The sequence below is a fragment of the Sus scrofa genome, chromosome 3 (genome assembly GCF_054392235.1).
Source record: "Sus scrofa isolate SSC_HxYL_T2T_F1_AM1 chromosome 3, Sscrofa_HxYL_maternal_Yorkshire_Landrace_v2.0, whole genome shotgun sequence".
In the NCBI taxonomy this organism is placed as follows: Eukaryota; Metazoa; Chordata; class Mammalia; order Artiodactyla; family Suidae; genus Sus; species Sus scrofa.
The window spans coordinates 121,396,042-121,415,070 of record NC_139385.1 but is presented as its reverse complement, the minus strand read 5'-3'; the positions used below and the strand labels follow the sequence as shown (position 1 = coordinate 121,415,070).

Here is a 19,029-nt window from a genome sequence, read left to right as displayed (position 1 = left end):
AGAAGCAAACCAGGGAGTGAGTGGGGGAGGGTGAAACCCAGAAGGGGCGGGGCCCATAGAAAGGGAGGGGCCTCGGAATGAAGGGCGTTCTGGGCCAACCAGGAGAGCCGACTGTTCGAGAGGCGGAGCTACGACTGGTGATTGACGGTGAGGCCCTACCAGGGAGAGGCGGGGCCAAGGCCAGGGCCTGACCAAACCTGGAGACGGGTGGCTGAGGGGCTTCATCTCAGCTGAGGAGCGAAGAGCCGTAGGTACCGGCGGATCTCACAGCAGCTCGGGGTGAGTGCACCGGTCGGGGGCTGGGTTCTGGGCTGGGTGGGGGCGAGACCCTCCTCCGGGTGGGCGGCTTGGAAGCACTGAGGGATCGGCCCGAGGCGGGGGGGGCCCATGCAGGAAGTATCCTTGCCTGGCTGCCTTCACCCCCGGGGTCCCAGCGCGGCCGACCCCCGCCCCTCTGGGCTGGCGCGGGTGGCTGGGCTGCGGGCTGACGAGCTGGCCTGTTTCCTCTTTGTGAGGCCCAGGCGCGGCGGCCGCGGTTGGCCCGCCCCCGCCGCGCAACCAGGGCGACTGGCGTGACCCCAACAGCCGCGACCCCCTGCTCAGCGCCCGTGTCCTCCCGCCCCGGCGCTGCCTCAGAGGCCCTCCCGGTCGCAGCCCAGGCCTCCGGCGCCCCCTCCGCGGGCAGTTGGGCCGCAGACCCCGCCGCCTCGGCTGCCCCGCCCCCACGGGCCGCGTCCCCGCCGCAGTGTCGGGGACGCGCCCCAGGCCCCCAGCCGCCACTGTCGTCCGAGAGGCCCGTGTCTGCTGCTATGAAGTGAAGTCCGATCTCAACTGCGAGATGTGCGGCCGAGATTACGCCCGTCCTTCAAAAGGCCCACATCCCCCGCCAGCTGGCACTTGCTACGGGCGAAGGGAGGTGTTGGCTTTTGTTTGCGGAGGGTGGATGTCGCCACCTGCCCCACTGCACCCCAGCAGACCCCTGGGCAGAGGGAGGGGGCCCCCGCCCGCTTGAAGGAGGGCGTGGCACGACTGTTGGGCAGCAATCGGGCGTCCGGGGCCTCGGGGCCGCCCGCTCAGCTGTTTCCGGCCAGTGTTTGTTGTGCCGGAGGAGGCCGCACCGCGCCGCGCTCGGCCCCGGCCCCTCCCGATTGGCCCGCGGCGTCACGTGCCCGCAATCAGCTGGGGCCAGCCGGGGCGGCGGGGCCTGGGCGGCTGCGGCGGAGCGCCCCCGGGGCGGGGGTCGCGCAGCAGACCGCAGCCCCCTGCTGCTCCGCGGCGAGCCGCCTTCCTACTTTCCTAGCTGGTGGGGCGGTAGGCCCGCTCTGGCCACCCCTTTATTCTGCACTCCTATGTAGGTAGGTAGGACAATGAAAATTCCGGACAGGGAATTAGAAAACTGAAATATTACAAAGATCTGTTTAATTTCAAGAGCTGTTAATCTCGCCTTCCAGGGAGAGTCTGGGAAGGTTTACACCTCATTTATTTTTAAACTTTTTCTGTTTACAGAGTACCGTTAGTAATCTGAGGATTTTTATTCCAGGTCTCCTTGACAGATGGAAAACCTGAAGTAACCTCAAGCTAACCTTGTGTTTTTGGAAAATTAGACTCGCTAGTGCAGTAACTAGGGGTAATAGGATATTAGCTAACTTCGCGCGTACAGTATTGCAGCTGTGTCCCAACAAAGACGGACCAAAATGTGTGAAGTGTGTCCAGGGTACATATTTGTGGCAGATGTGAAGTGTCTTGGTGGAGTCTTTTCCTCTGAGTTTATTGCATACTTGTGCTGTGTTAGATAAGAAGGAAATTGCAAAGAATTTACTGTCTCTTCTCTAGAAGCTTACAGTTTTTAGTAAACAGGTATAGGCAAATAAATTTAGGTAACATTACAGTGTTAAATACGAGTAAGTTATCAAATGAGTGTTGTAAGAATCCAGAAGTGGGGCAGTGAGAAATGAGTAAGTGAAGTAGGAAGCATTCTAGAGTGGATTGGTATTGATTAGACCTAGAAAATGAAGAAGCTTTGGGTTGCTATTAGGCCGACAGGGGCTGGTGGGCGGAAGTCCTGGAACCTTTACAAACAGTGAGAAGGTGGAGCTTGTGGAATTTGGCACACAAAATATTTTCCATTCTCTTTCTGGGTTTGTACTGGAATACCAGGTAAAATATCATGCTCCTTGGAAAGGACTGAAAGCTACTTTTATCACATTCTCTTCCAGCTCAGTGCTCAAGAGGGGTCTACTGGTTGGCCTTTTTCTTTTTTTTCCCCCTTCAAGTTGATCTCTGGCAGCTGTCTTATCTGTAGGAGAACGTGTTGAAGAAATATGCTAAGTAAATTATTTAACTTTATACAGGGAGACAAATTGGATTTTATCCACTTTTCTAAAATGGCTAGTGAAATACATGTGGCTATTTCTTTTCTTTCTTTTTTTTTTTTTTGTCTTTTTGCCGTTTATTGGGCCGCTCCTGAGGCATATGGAGGTTCCCAGGCTAGGGGTCAAATCAGAGCTGTAGCCGCTGGCCTACACCAGAGCCACAGCAACTCTGGATCCGAGCCGCATCTGCAACCTATACCACAGCTCACCGCAATGCCAGATCCTTAACCCACTGAGCAAGGCCAGGGGTCAAACCTGCAACCTCATGGTTCCTAGTTGGATTCCTTAACCACTGAGCCACAACAGGAACGCCTACATGTGGCTACTTCTAAAATAACTGGTTGGATCATTGAGGACTTTTCCCTAGACTTAGTTGTCTTAGTTTTCTTTTTCTCTACATAAGTGGTAGGAGAGAAAGAGAAAGGACAAAAAGGAAGGGAAATAGGCCAAAATTAAATCTAAAAACAAGAGCTTAAACTAGCCACTGCCCTCCAAAAAAAAAAAAAAAAGGACTCCATGGAAGCAGCTCCTAAATATTGAGAAGTGAAGATATTCCTCCTAAGTATAATCCTGCCCAGAGTATCATTTTAGGCTTCATAGTGCCTCAATGGCCATATAAACCAATATCAGTTTCTCTGGTAATCCTGTGTAGTAATGCTGGGAAGTGTAGGAACTGAACCTTACCTGTGACATTAAACTTGGCTACTTGACACCTGAATCAGGAAACCAGACAGTTAAATTATATTCCAGTCCATCCAATTAGAGGCTTTTTTGACTCATGGTGCATTGCATCACAACAAAGAGATCTTGAATTTGTCTTGCCAAAAGCTGTTTTGGGGACATTACCAACTCAGATTGTTTAGCTGACTCACTGAGTTACATGACTAGTCTTATTTTCTAGTGATGACTAAACAGTAAGTATTATAGAAACATAGTGAACTTGGAAAATGTTTAACAACAACAGAGACATTATTTGGGGGACAAAAACAAAAATATAAACATTACTGTCAAATGAAAACCTGGTTTTACAACCAGAACATTTGAAACAGCAAAGTAAACTGGTCAGGTATTGCAAGAGAACAAAAGGAAAGCACAGCTTGTTTGGGTCACTGAAACCTTGGCTAGGTGAATATTTTGTACAAAAATTGGAAAATTGGTTTTATGTCTCAAACTCAATTTATCATTTTCTTTTGTAGATTTTTGCTAGAACCTAGTCACAAAAGATACGAAATAGTTGATGAGATTACAGTAGCATTAAATGTTAATTATAGTAATCAACTCAGCACTGTTAAAAGTCCTTTGGGTTTTATTCCTTCTTTTTGTTTTGGAGAGGAAAGAGACTGAAAACGAGATATACAAGCCTGCTTCTTCATGTTTCATCTTAGCCAAACCACTGTAAAACATAGTCCCCTAGAAGGGCAAATTTCTTTAACCCTTTCTGCACTAGGCTCCTGCATACTCAGTTCTCTTTGGGAGAGAGTTTTTGTTCCTTGTATCTGCCCACCACCTCCTAGTGCAGTGGAAGAGCCCCTCTTACCTGTCCAATGCTAGATGATAGAGTTGGGTGGAGCATGTGTTCTGTGGTCTGGAAATGCCCAGAGGAAATAATTCATAATTATTTTATAAAGGAAAAGTCTATCTGTGAACTGGGTGTTTTTCCACCAGAGAGTTCTTAGTGATGCCTCTATGGAATTTTTAGGGCTGGGAAGTGTGATTCTTCTGTGAATTCTACTTGGCTGAGGTTGAATCCGAACTGGATTATTAATTACAGAGAGGGCAAGGACCTATTTTAAGACCTAGAATTATGATACTCAGAATTTGAGATGCTTCAAAAAGTTTCTGACTTTTCTCCTGCTTATAATTCCTGTCACCTGGTCACTTAGGTGACTAACAGGAGATGAAGCCAGTTAATTATTATTATTTATTTCATATCCTTTCTGAGGCTTGCTTATTTCAGTAACAGGAAGGGCAAGTTCCAGTGGGGAATGTTGAAGAAGATAATCTTATTTTACTAAATTTACCTTTATTTAGCATTTCTTGTGCGCCAGGCACTTTTCTCAAAATGTGTTGTCTCCATATAATTTTCACAACTCAGAGATGAGTACTGTTATCACTGTTTTAGAGATGGAGAAGCTGAGGTGAGGATACCTTACCCAAAGTTTACACTTTTAAGTGGCAGAGCTGAGACTTGAACCCAGAGTTCAAGTATTTGGGCTACATTTTTTAAATTCTGGGGATGGGGAGAAGGAGGCAACAGCTGGGTATACTGTTTTTTCTAATCTTTGTGTTTTTGATCTTCAGCATGCTAAACCTACTATAGAAAGTCGAGGACTTTAGAAAATCCATGACAAAAAGGGGAGTGGGATTAAATTGATTATGTGAGGTACTCCTATTGATCCTTAAACCCAAATGCCAGCCAAGTTTACTTTTTTTCTAAGTAGAAAGACCATCCACTTTTTTTTTTTTTTTTTTTTGTCTTTTTGCAATTTCTTTGGGCCGACCCCATGGCATATGGAGGTTCCCAGGCTAGGGGTCCAATCGGAGCTGTAGCCACTGGCCTGCGCCAGAGCCACAGCAACACGGGATCCGAGCCGCGTCTGCAACCTACACCACAGCTCACAGCAACGCCGGATCGTTAACCCACTGAGCAAGGGCAGGGACCGAACCTGCAACCTCATGGTTCCTAGTCGGATTCGTTAACCACTGCGCCACGACAGGAACTCCCCATCCACTTTCTAAATGAAAAGTTCTTTTGCTGTCTAAGTTTTTAAGCAGGGGTCAGCACACTTTCTATCTAGGGCCAGATAGTAAATATTGTGAACTTTGTGAGCCATAAGTTTTCAGTCACAACTATTCAAACTATGCCTTTGTAGTGAGAGAGCAATCAAGTATAAACAAATGAGTGTGGCTGTGTCCCAGTAAAACTTTATATTTGGACACTGAAATTTGAATTTCATATAATTGTCATGTGTTAGAAAATATTCTTTCAGTGTTCTTTTCCTAATCATTTAAAAGCATAAAAACCATTCTTAGCTTGTGGACCATACAGAAATAAGTGGTGAACTGAATTTTGCCCATAGACGTTATTATGCTAACCCTTACTTTTAAAAATAATTAGCAGTGAGCTAGACTAATAAACAAGATACCGTATGTGTTTGTGTGTATGTATAAATCAGTACTAGCAGTGTACAAGTGGAATTTGAAATTAACACAAATGATTTACATAAACATCCCCCCCAAATGAAATACTTAGGTATAAATATAACAGTGTGTACAAGATCTATATGAGGAAAAATATAAACTCTGATGCATGAAATCAAGAACTAAATAAATGGAGAGAGATTCCATGTTCGTGGATAGGAAGACTCAGTGTTGTCAAGATAACCGTTCTTCTCAACTTGTTCTGTAGATCCAATGTGATTCGAATGAAAATTCAAAAAATTTACTTTGTAAATATCAACAAATTAATTCTGAAGTTTCTACAGAGAGGTGAAAGACCCAGAATAGCCAACACAATATTGAAGGAGAAAAATAAAATCAGCAGACTGACACTACCGTACTTTAAGACTTAGTATATAGCAATAGTAATCAAGGTGATATTGTATCGGTGAAAGATCAGTGGATTGGGATAGAGAACCCAGAAATAGACTCACATGAATCTGGTCACCTGATCTTTAACAGGGGACCAAAGACAATACAGCGGAGCGAAGATAATTTTCAATAAATGGTGCTGGAATGCAAAGAAATGAATCTAGACACAGACCTTACACCCCTACTCAAAAAAATAAACTCAATCAATCATATACTTAAATGTAAAATACAAAACTGCGAAACTCATAGATGATAATACAGGAGAAAACCTAGATGACCTCAAGTATAGCAATGACTATTTGTTGTCTTTTTAGGGCCGTACCTGTGGCATATGGAAGTTCCTAGGCTAGGGGTCGAGTCAGAGCTGGAGCCACAACAACTTGGAATCCAATCTGTGTCTGTGACCTACACCGTGGTTCATGGCAATGCTGGATCCTTTAAACCACTGAAGGAGGCCAGGCCTCAAAACCTCGTCCTCGAGTTCCCGTCGTGGCACAGTGGTTAACGAATCCGACTAGGAACCATGAGGTTGCGGGTTTGGTCCCTGCCCTTGCTCAGTGGGTTAACAATCCGGCGTTGCCTCGAGCTGTGGTGTAGGTTGCAGACATGGCTCGGATCCCGCGTTGCTGTGGCTCTGGTGTAGGCCGGTGACTGCAACTCCGATTGGACCCCTAGCCTGGGAACCTCCATATGCCTCGGGAGCAGCCCAAGAAATAGCAAAAAGCCAAAAAAAACACAAACAAACAAACAAAAAAACTCGTCCTCATGGATACTAGTCAGGTTTGTTACCGATGAGTCACAATGAGAACTCCTAGCAATGACTTTTTAAATACAACACCAAAGGCATGACCCATGAAAGAAATAATTGATAAGCTGGACTTAATTGAAATTGGAAATGTGTGCTCTGAGAAAGACACTGTCAAGAGAATGAAAAGACAAGCCGTAGACTTGGAGAAAATATTTGCAAAAGGCATAGCTGATAGAAGACTGATATCCAAAATATACAGAGGACTCTTAAAACTCAGCAATGAAAAAACAACCCAGTTAAAAAGTGGGCCAGAAATCTTAAACAGATGCTTCACCAAAGAAGATATACAGATGGCAAATATCATATGAAGGGATGCTCCAAATCATATGTCATCAGGGAAATGCAAATTAAAACAGTGAGATGCCACTACACACCTATTAGAATGGCCAAAATCCAGAGTACTGATAGTACCAAATGCTGGTGAAGATGTAGAGCATAGGCACACCCATTCATTGCTAGTGGGAATGCAAAATGGAACAGCCACTGTGGAAGACAGTGTGGTGGTTTTTTAAAAAATTAAACATACTGTGTAATCCATAAGTGACACTCCTTGATATTTACTCAAAGGAATTGAAAACTTATGTCCATATGAAAAACTGCCTGAGGATGTTTATATCAGTTCTAGTCATAACTGCCAAAACCTTGAAGTAACCACAACATCCTTCACTAGGGAAATGGATAAATTGGTACATCCAGACAGTGGAATATTATTCAACACTGAAAAGAAATGAGCTATCAAGCCGTGAAAAGGCATGGTAGAACCTTAAATGTATTTTAGTAAGAAAAAGAAGCCAATCTGAAAAGGCTACATACTGTATAATTCCAACTATATGACATTCTGGAAAAGGCAAAACTACAGAGACAGTAAAAAGACTGGGTTGGTTGGGGGGATGTGGATGAATAGGCAGAGCACAGAGAATTTTTAGAGCAGTGAAAATGTTGTGATAACGTAATGATGGATATATGTTATTATACATTTATCCAAACACACAGAATGTACAACACTGAGAGCGAGCCCTAATAAACTGTGGACTTTGGGTGGTGATGATGTGTCATTCATTATAGGTTCATTAGTTGTAACAAATGTACCACTCTGGTGAGGGTTGTTGATAACTAGACAGGGTATGCATCGGTGGGGGCAGGGAGTGTGGAAAATCTCTACCTTATTTTGCTGTGAACCTCACATTGCTCTAAATTAAATCTCAAAAATGAAAAGCCTTTTTTTATAAAATTGTTTCATTGACCTGGACTGAAACTAGGAAATTATATAGTTCATCATGTCTTAATTTTGAAAAATAATACCTTCTTAGAGACTGTCTTTCATGAATTTCTGAAAGAGAAAAACCTTTTTTTTTCCTCTTAGAGATTCTATAATCTCTAATTTTTAAATCTATAAAAAAAAGATAAAGGTCCTAAAATGTTGCTTCACCAGAGTCTCTTACTAAATAGAATTTGAAAATTCTAGGTAGCTAAATGTGCTATTTATTGAAGAGGAAGGAAATTGAAAATAGTTACTAAAATATGATCAACATATTATCTATGAATTTTGCTTAAATTTTCAAACTGACTCACTGTTTTCAATAATTTCAAACAAACTGATATTAGGCTTCTAGTTAAGTAACCAAATTTGATACTTTTCCTATTTAGTTTTTTTTTTTTTTTTTTTTTTTGGCTTTTAGGGCAAACAACACATGGAGGTTCCCAGGCTAGGGGTCCAGTTGGAGCTGTAGCTGTTGCCCTGTACCACAGCTACGGCAACGCCAGATCTGAGCCATGTCTGCGACCAATACCACAGCTCACAGCAACACTGGATCCTTAATCCACTGAGCAAAGGTGAGTGCTCGAACCCACAACCTCATGTTCCTAGTCTGATTCATTTCTGCTGCGCCACAGTGGGAACTCCTCAAATTTTCTTTTCTTTTCTTTTTTTTTTTTTTTTTTATGGCCTATTCACTGGCATACGGAAGTTCCTGGGCCAGGGATCAAATCCAAGCTGCAGCTGTGTGACGCATGCCATAGCTGCAGTAGCGTGGATCATTTAACCACTGCACTGCGCCAGGGTTCTAAACCTGCACTTTTGCAGCAACTGAAGCCTCTGCATTTGGATCCCTAACCCACTGCACCAGAGTAAGAACTCTCTATTTCAATCTTTTAAGGATTTAATAACCTAAAGTTCCCCACTGTGGTGCAGTGGGTTAAGGATCCAACGTTGGAGGCTCAGCCTGGAGGCAGGAGAGGTCCATGATAATTCTGAGGGAGAAAGACTGAATCACCCAGTCTCTTCTGCCCTGGAGAGTAAGTGAAGTGAAAAGAACTGAAACAGGATTAGTTCTGATCCCAGTTTGGACAGTTTCATTAAGTCACAGCCTTTATTTTTTTCCTATACAAAAGTGGAATAATACATACCTACTTTAAAAATTGCCAAGAAATTCTATTGTGGCTTGGTGGGTTAAGAACCTGATGTTGGAGTTCCCGTCGTGGCGCAGTGGTTAACGAATTTGACTAGGAACCATGAGGTTGCGGGTTCGATCCCTGCCCTTGCTCAGTGGGTTAACGATCCGGCGTTGCTGTGAGCTGTGGTGTAAGTTGCAGACGCGGCTCGAATCCTGCGTTGCTGTGGCTCTGGCATAGGCTGGTGGCTACAGCTCCGATTAGACCCCTAGCCTGGGAACCTCCATATGCCGTGGGAGCGGCCCAAGAAATAGCAAAAAAAAGACAAAAAAAAAAAAAAAAAGAACCTGATGTTGTCTCTGTAAGGATGCAGATTTGATCCCTGGCCTCACTCAGTGGGTTAAGGATCCGGCGTTGCAGCAAGCTGCAGCATAGGTTGCAGATATGGCTTGGATCGGCTGTGGCTGTGGCTCCAGTTTGACCCCTAGTGTGGGAACTTCCATAAGCTGCAGGTGTGGCCCTAAAAGGAAAAAGAAATTGTTAAGATTAAATGTGGTATGTAAAGTACCAAATGCAGTGTCCCATAGAGTGTAATTATTAAGTTAAAGGCAGAGTTCAATATATCATCCAGGTCTAGAGAAGCCTGATTCACGTGTTAGGTGTTAGCTTTTTAATGACCTTCCCCCTTCCATAATAAAGTGGCATTCTGATTGATGTCAGCCTCCTGAGTTTGCATGGTGGAAGTTAGTGCTGGGTTGTGTGTGCTCCCTTGCCCTGTGAAGAGGCCTAACACCTGAAAGCTAATGGCCTGCAAAAGTTTTTCTCCATCCCAGAGACCTTCCACGGCAAGTGATTCTGCTAGATTCTGTGGTATTCTGTCTTATCTCTTTTGGCAGAAAGAACTACATTTTACAGTTTTATATACATATATAGAACTCTATAAATGGCAACCACAGCTAGGAATAGTGATTCAATACAGACATTTTTGGTCTTGGTAATGAATCATGTAACTGAATCCAGTAAAAAATAGTTGGGTAAAAGTTAAAAATAGTCTGAATTTGAAGCAGAGAAGAGAAAGCATGTTAAATCTATTTACCCTATTTAGAAATAAGAATTGGCCTGTATCCAGTAGCAAATGGTTACAGCCATATAGTAATTTTGAACCAAAGATGGAATAATGTAGGCAGAAGGTATAGGGAGAGTTCATTTTGAAATTGAGAACATTTTCCTCAGTAGCATTGTGTCTGCTCTAGTCAATTCAAAAACATGTAGTTATTCCTTCATTATATTTGAAATAAATTACAACATGAATATTGTATTTAAAAGTTTGAAGCTTCTAGGGCCGCTTCCTGTGGCATATGGAGGTTCCCAGGCTAAGGGTCTAATCAGAGCCGTAGCCACTGGCCTACGCCAGAGCCACAGCAACATGGGGTCCGAGCCGCATCTGCAACCTACACCACAGCTCATGGCAATGCTGGATCCTTAACCCACTGAGCAAGGCCAGGGATTGAACCTGCAACCTCATGGTTCATAGTCGGATTCGTTAACCACTGTGCCACAATGGGAACTTCAAAATTGGCTTTAAAGTAACAATTCACAGAAGCTCAGGCTGGAGACTAAATGTCCACACAAAAACTAGTTTTTAGAGAAATACAGACTCTGAGGACTGTCATAAGAAGTGAGACTGTAAAACCTTGCTGTCGATTTCTTCCTGTAAATGACTGATATTAAAAAATGTAACTGGGAGTTCCTGCTGTGGCACAGTGGGTTGTCAATTGCTCTGACATTGGCTCTGGATCGGATTCGATCCCTGGCCCAGGAACTTCCATCTGCTGTGGGTGCTGTCCAATAGAACCTTGTTAAGATTCTAAATGTAATAGTTTGCATATACTGACCTCAAACCCCTAGTCTATCCTACTTCCTCCTTCCTCCACCTTTCAACTTTTTTTTTTTATTAAAATAAAAACTGCAGGCCAAACTAAACATGTTCACCTAATGCTTTGTGAGGGAAGGGTTGTTTTGTTTGCTGCTATATCTCCCTATCACCAAATGAATTTAGCCCATAGGCCTCCAATTTGCAACTTTTGACCTTTGTGTAGCAAATGCTGTGTTCTTAAGCACCTGAGAAAAGTAATGGTATCCTAAAGACTGAAACAGTAGGCAGCAAGTCCTACCTTTAATTGTCATTTTGCAGAAATATAATCAGAAAGCTAAATGTCAGGAGTTCCTGTCGTGGCTCAGTGGTTAATGAACCTAACTAACCAGATCCATGAGGACGTGAATTCTATCCCTGGTGTCACTCAGTGTGTTAAGGATCCGGTGTTACTGTGAGCTGTGGTGTAGGTCACAGATGCGCGTTGGATCTGGTGTTGCTGTGGCTGTGGTATAGGCCAGCAGCTGCCGCTCTGATTTGACCCCTAGCCTGGGAACTTTCATATGCCACAGGTGCAGCCCCAAAAAGACAAAAAAATAAAATTTTAAAAAGGAATGCTAAATGTCATTTCTTAAGTCTTGTTATTTTACCCAGGGTTTATTCAACTCCTGTTAGTGCATGATTTTCCTTTTATTTATTTATTTATTTTTAATATTTTGTTGTTTTAAGGCTGCACCCTTGGCATATGGAAGTTCCCAGACTAGGGGTCAAATCGGAGCTTAGGCACTGGCCTACACCACAGCCATGGCAATGCCAGATCCAGGCCATACCTGTGACCTACACCACAGCTCATGGCAATGCCGGATCCTTAACCCACTGAGTGAGGCCAGGTATCGAACCTATATCCTTATGATTACTAGTCAGATTCATTTCCACTGCACCATGAGGAATTCCCTGATTTTCCTTTTACCAGTTACAAATTGTAATTGTATTCACTATTTCTTATTCATTCTTTATTAAACTTCCAGATCATAATGGTTTGTTTTTTGTTTTTTGGGTTTTTTTTTTTTTGTCTTTTTAGGGCCTCATCTGCAGCATATAGAGGTTCCCAGGCTAGGGGTTAAACTGGAGTTGTAACCACTGTCCTACACCACAGCCACAGCCATGCCAGATCTAAGCTCACGGCAACACCAGATCCTTAACCCACTGAGCAAGGCCAGGGATCAAACCTGCATCCTCATGGATGCTAGTCAGATTCGTTTCCACTGAGCCATGATGGGAACTCCCATATCATAATGCTTAATGGGAGTCATAATTATCTCTGTGATAATGACATTTCTAATAACAGTAGAACTGCCTAATGGCTAAGGAAATTGACAGGTATAAGAAGGAATGGACTTTTATTTTTAATTTGTAATGGAATTTCCCCAAGCTTAAGATGACAGTGGATTCTTTACATATGGGTTCTAGATATTTTTTCCCCATAGTGGTAGCTATATTAGCTCTGTATACCATTTTAGAGATATATTAAATATTTAAAACAAAGATTATCACTACACCCAGGAATAAATTCTTTTCTCAATGAAAACTATAGTGTATTCTTTACTATATCTAGATCTTTGTTTAAAAAGTAATACTGTTTTGGGGATTAATTGCAGTGAATTCAAGGATTTACATTAACTCCCCTAACTTTTTTTCTTTTTCTCTTCTTTTGGCTGCCCCATGGCTTATGGAGTTCCTGGGTCAGGGATCGGACCTGAGCCACAGTTGTGACCTATGCTGCAGCTGCAGCTACAGCAGTGCTGGATCCTTTAACCCACTGGGCCAGGCTGGGGATTGAATCTGCATACATCCTGATGCTGCAGAAATGCTGCTGATCCCATTGCACCACAGCAGGAATGCCTCTCCTAACTCTATATTTAGTTATTTTTAAGTATGTCTCTTTTATTCTTTATTTTTTGTCTTTTTAGGGCTGCACCCATAGAATATGGAGGTTCCCAGGCTAGGGGTGGAAACAGCTGTAACCGCTGGCCTATGCCACAGCCATATTAACACAGGATCCGAGCCACGTCTGTGACCTATACCACAGCACAAGGCAATGCTGGATCCTTAACCTACTAAGCAAGTCCAGGGATCGAACCTACGTCGTCATGGATACTAGTCAGATTCATTTCCACTGAGCCATGACGGGAACTCCCTCTCCTAACTTTTTAAATATTGAAGTGTGATTATCCTTGTTACAGAAATCAGATTCAGAGCTTCCCCCCCATCAATATTTTAGCACTTCTGTGATTTATTGAATCAGGAGGCTTTCTTAAAGATAGTAAGTTGTATAATAATGGCTCATCTTTCCCTTCTCTGTTCTTATTTTCCTAGCCTTATGCCAGGCTTAGAAACATCTTGTGTACCGTACCCTCTTAGAGGACACAGTGTAGAGTAATGGAAAAAATTTGGCTTTGACTTGGGTGAGCACTATTCTAATCATGATTTTCTATACTTGAAAGCTCTGTAACCTTTGACCAGTCTGTAATCTTAGATAATCTATGAAATAGGAGTGATAACCTCAGAGTTGTCATGATAATTTTGAAATAAGTAAAGTACCTAGTACAATGCTGCACAAACTTACTAATGTAAGTGCCATCGCCCCTAGATGGTTGTTGATGCACCCGATGACCAGAGAACCAGACACCCCATGCTCTCAACCAGACTACCCTCTTCTAGGGTTTTTTGGGGAGTGGGGGTGGCGCACCTGTGGCATATGCATATTCTCAGACTAGGGGTGGAATCAGAGCTGCAGCTGCCGGCCTACACCACAGCCACAGCGACTTGGGATTCAAGCTATACCACAGCTCACAGCAATGCCGAATCCTTAACCCACTGAGCAAGGCCAGGGATTGAACCCACCTCCTCATGGATACTAGTCAGGTTCGTTTCCGCTTCGCCACAACAGGAAGTCCTCTTCTTGTTTTCTGATTGCCCTTTTTTTCTATTCTTAATCATCCTATTCTTGCCCCACAAGTCTTTTCTCAAATTACATATACTCGAATGTGTACTTAACACTTGTGCTGAACTTTTTCTCTCACCTCTCTGCCTTTGCTTATCATTCAGTTTGAAATTCCACTGTCTTCCAGTTTTGTTTTGTTTTTCCCTTTATTTGGCTGTGCCCATGGCTTGTGGAAGTTCCTGGGCTAGGGATCGAACCCATGGCACAGCAGAGACTTGAGCCACACCAGCGACAATGCTGGATCCTTAACCTGTTGAGCCAAGGGAACTCCTTTGTCTGTTTTTTTCATACTAATCAAAAGAGAAGTGATAGCATTCCTTGGCCTTGCCTAAGCATGTTTACTTCTTTGACTCATTGCTTCTAAGATATTCTTAGCTTGGTTATTATTTGTTTGTTTGTTGTGTTAACTTTGGATCCTTTTGTTCAGAGTCAGTTATTTCACATATGAAGTACTACAAAGAGATCGCACATATATAAATGTTCTCCATGACACAACCAAGTAGATGCTAACAAATTTTTTTTAAAAATCATAACGCATTTCTTGTCCTTTTCCATTTGCTCCTAGGTTTTTAGAACTTCAGCTATAAAAATGGGCAGGATTTTCCTTGATCACATCGGTGGTACCCGTCTGTTTTCCTGTGCAAACTGCGATACGATCCTGACCAACCGCTCAGAGCTCATCTCCACTCGGTTCACAGGCGCCACTGGCAGAGCATTTCTTTTTAACAAGGTCGGTGGGGAAAACCAGTTGCATTTTCTAAGTAAGTTCAGTGGATATATTTGACAGCAGAACTAGAATACCCCTCAGAGCATGGAGATGCTAGGACAAGTCAGAATGGGAGATGAAGTCTACAGGAATGAGTGCCCACTAGTTCGCCTGATGGGACCTCAGGAAGGCATTACTAGAATGTGATTTTTAGCCGTGAAAGTAAAAAGATTATCTTAGAATAAGAAGGGTGGTCTCCATTACCTCAGAAGGCAGTCAGTGTAAGAATTTGATAGCAACTTCACAGACTGTTGAAGGGGACAACCCCTTATCACTGATTGATCCTTATAGGGAGATAGCTGCAATAAGCTCTCATAGCTTGACATGCAAGTGAATAAGGATCATCTAACCAACTTCCCTTGCTCTAATTTATGCTTATCAGTCATCCTGATTACGATTTGGCTGATAGGTTTGCCAACAAGAAGAGCATTTCCTGATTTACAGGTGAATGTATAGTGTGCTTCCTTCTCTAATATCTGGCTTGCCTTGAAATTTGTTGATTTGATTCTTTCTCCTGGAGTCTAATATATGCTAGCAAAGTTGAATTGCCAAATATTTTAGGTAAGGAACAGAACTAGTTCAAGGTACTGTTCTTAGTAGTTCAACTAAACCTCCCCAGTGGACACCTCTCTGTTTCACTTAGAGACAAATTTTTCTATCCAAGAATTGCTAGTGTATACTCCTTGGTCTTTGTTGTTGTTGTTGTTCTTTTTCGGACTGAACCCACAGCATATGGAGGTTCCCAGGCTAGGGGTGGAGTGGAGCTGTAGCTGCTGGCCTACACCACAACAACACCAGATCCCAGCTGCGTCTGCAACCTACGCCACAGCTCACAGCAATGCTGGATCCTTAACCCACTAAGCAAGGCCAGGGATCAAGCCTGCATCCTCATACATGCTAGTCAGATTTGTTTCTGCTGAGCCCTGACAGGAACTCCCCGCCTTGGTCTTTATTTAGGTATAGAGTAGGTGTTGGTATACTGTGGCAGGCCAGATGTCTGTTTTTGTAAATGAAATTTAATGAAGCACAATCATGGTTATTCGTCTAGGTATTGTCTATGGCTGCTTTCGTGCTACAACAGCAGAGCTAAATAGCTATAACAAAAATCATATAGCTCTCAAAGTCGAAAATATTTACTATCTGGCTCTTTACAGAAAAGTAAAGTATAGAGGCTCATTAGGTATTAAGAATCATTGGAGGAGTTCCCATCGTGGCTCAGTGGTTAACGAATCCAACTAGGAACCGTGAGGTTGCGGGTTCGATCCCTGGCCTTGCTCAGTGGGTTAAGGATCCGGCATTGCCGTGAGCTGCGGTGTAGGTTGCAGACACGGCTTAGATCCCACATTGCTGTGGCTCTGGTGTAGGCCGGCAGCTACAGCTCCGATTAGACCCCTAGCCTGGGAACCTCCCTATGCCGCGGCATCGGCTCTAGAAAAGGCAAACAGACAAAAAAAAAAAAAAAAAAAAAAAAAACAAAACATTGGAAATTCTTCACAGATTTTTTTGAACCCCTTGATAACTGTATTGCAGTCCACCCCAGTCTGTTTTTAGATAAAATGTTAATTCAGAAACAAATTTGGCAAACTTCTTTTTATGGAATACCTATTATGTCCTAGGTTCTTTACTTTGGTGTTATTTGAACTTATCATTGAGTGGTGAATGATAGCAGTTAGACTCAGACCTACATTTTATGATTCTAAGTTAAGGACTCTTTGCTACAACTCAGATTTAGCTACTGTTTATAAACAGTGTGACTTAAACTAGAATGATAATACGTGATTGAATTAGATGTCCAGTCCAGTACAGATGTTGACCTGTCCTGGCAGTTTGTAAAAAATAGCCCTTGGAAAGTATATTGTAGATTTGACAAAAGAAATAACTGCTGTTTGCTTTTCTGAAGTTGCTGTTCTTGCATCAACCAATATATTGTGTGCCATTTTTGGCAAATAACTACATGCTTTTGCAATTTTATTTTCACGTGTTTCTTAGGTAGTTAACCTGCAGTACAGTGAAGTTCAAGACCGTGTCATGCTCACTGGCCGCCACATGGTTCGAGATGTGAGCTGCAAAAACTGCAATAGCAAACTGGGATGGATCTATGAGTTTGCCACTGAAGACAGCCAGCGTTATAAGGAAGGCCGTGTGATCCTGGAACGAGCTCTAGTTCGAGAAAGTGAGGGCTTTGAGGAGCATGTACCATCTGATAACTCTTGAAGAAAAAAAGATAAATACATCTTTTCCCAGGTCTCCTTCACTGAAAACAAAAATCTACTTACATACACTGTCACCTTAGCATCAGAGTCGGATTCATGAACTGCGGAACGAGGTTGTGAGAATCTATGATGGAACCTTTCTTTCTTTCTTTCTTTTTTTTTTAAATTTTCTATTCTCCATCCAACAGCAGTGTGTAGAGAGATTATTATGCAGTTGCCGTTAATTATTTTTCCCCTATGTTTACATCTTGAGGCAGAATAGTTTATCTGCAGCGATATGGTGGGCTATGTGAGGAAAAAAATCTGGGCTATTAGAATGAAAAAGTGTTTTATGTAAATTTTGAAAGGAAAATGTGTCAGGAGCATGGTTTTTAAATTTATTTGGGCTTCATTTTAAAACTTTTTTTTAAAAAAACCCAATTATTTCACTTGATTTGCTAGCTTCAGAGAAGAGATCCGAATTTGTGACCAGCGCTAAAGGTTCAGTGTTAGTATGGCTTGTGCTGGCCATTGTGCCATATTCTTGTTGGAGATGAACCGTAGCATCAGAGCCCATTCTTCCTTGTCAGTCTTGACCCAAAGATGTCACCATTCCTAGTTATTTGTCACCACATAATTGGTGTTGATTGGAAACTTTTCCTGATATGGGGCAGAACTGCTTGGTTGTCTTTTCCATGTAACTTAAGCATAGTAATATAAATAAAGTAATAGTTGGATGTTTTTGGTCCTGTGTTGCTTTTAAAATCACCTTTTAAAAGAGCAGAATATTTGATTAGTTATTTGCATAGTAGTTTTTCTTTTCATCTCTTAAGCTAAGTTGACTTTGTATGAGATACTACTTTGTTTAAAGCATACTGTTTAAATCCACAGTATTGCATTTAGAAACCAGTTAACAGAATGTCAGTGTGCATTCATGCAGAAAGCATTTCATCTGCATCTGTTTTAAAGGGAGGGAAATGAAGCAGCCTATCTAAAAATACTGCTTTGCAAAGCATTTCAGCCTATCCTTCTCAGTTTTGCATTGATTTTGACAAGTCTGTAGAGCCTATTACATCAAAAGCACTAGATCTCCTAGCGTTATTTTCTCAGATCTTCCCTCAGAAGTTCAGCTGTTGAAATCAAAACTGTACTTGGTCCCTTCAAGTGGAATGGGATCAAATTTGACTCAGGGGGTTATTTTAACCCAAAATTTACAACATTGTGAAGTATTAAAATATAAATGTTTCTTTATCCAAACTATTTCTAGATATTCTAGTATTTGTTTTTGGTGGAATAAATGGCATTAAAATTGGCTAACTACCTAATGAATGGATGTTTGCTCAACTTCTAGGCCTTTGTCTAGAGATGAAATTTGCCTCAAATTAATTAGGAAAGTCTTTCTGTCATTTATATTAGAAGTGACTTCTGAGTACAGTTAGGATTAAGTTTCTCTTATTTGCCTTTGAGCCCTTGGTTAGAGGCATAGGTCTCTGATTTGGTAGGTGTATAATATTGCATTTGAGATACATGGACACAAATTCTTCTCTTTCATTCACCGTGGACTAAATCTTCATTAAGAAACAACATTGATTTCCATCCTGGCCTTTGATTATATGCAGATTCCTAGTAGCATGCCTTACTTATAGCACTATGTGCATTTGCTGTCACAATAAAGTATATTTTGTCTTGCATTGGTGCAAAACTGCTGCTTATTTTCCACTGATCTTTGTCTAGTAATCATCTTAGTTTTTATCTATGAATACACACATCATACCTTTGAGTAGCTGTAGCATTTTTCAGTTGCCAGTGATAAGGCGACATTCTAACTTATTTAAATCTACTTGATTTACACCTGAATTTTTCAGTATAAAATTCTCTGAGATGATTTTACCGCAGACACTGACAAGTATAGTTTAGTATATGTTAACTTTTAGGTGGTTGCACCAGGAACCATAGCATCAAGTTCCTTCATGTCTTACTTTTAAAAACTTCTCAAAAAACCATAAAACCAGTAACAATATGGAGGATTCAG

General features: G+C 42.2%; 1 protein-coding gene across 6 annotated transcripts; it reads left to right on the top strand.

Annotated features, from left to right (window-relative positions):
- The first annotated feature begins 165 nt into the window (after positions 1-165).
- Positions 166-18,688, top strand: YPEL5 (yippee like 5). 6 transcript variants are annotated; one of them, XM_003354872.5, is made up of 4 exons: positions 166-279; positions 13,412-13,500; positions 14,605-14,769; positions 16,795-18,688. In XM_003354872.5, the coding sequence occupies exons 3-4, from the start codon at positions 14,629-14,631 to the stop codon at positions 17,017-17,019; spliced, it is 366 nt and encodes a 121-aa protein (XP_003354920.1). In that variant the 5' UTR covers positions 166-279; positions 13,412-13,500; positions 14,605-14,628; the 3' UTR covers positions 17,020-18,688. The 6 variants fall into 6 exon arrangements, with proteins under 6 accessions (XP_003354920.1, XP_003354919.1, XP_084875822.1 ...); XM_085019696.1 differs by lacking the exon at positions 166-279 and adding an exon at positions 1,174-1,355; XM_005662649.3 differs by lacking the exon at positions 166-279 and adding an exon at positions 8,451-8,604.
- The last annotated feature ends 341 nt before the right edge of the window (positions 18,689-19,029 follow it).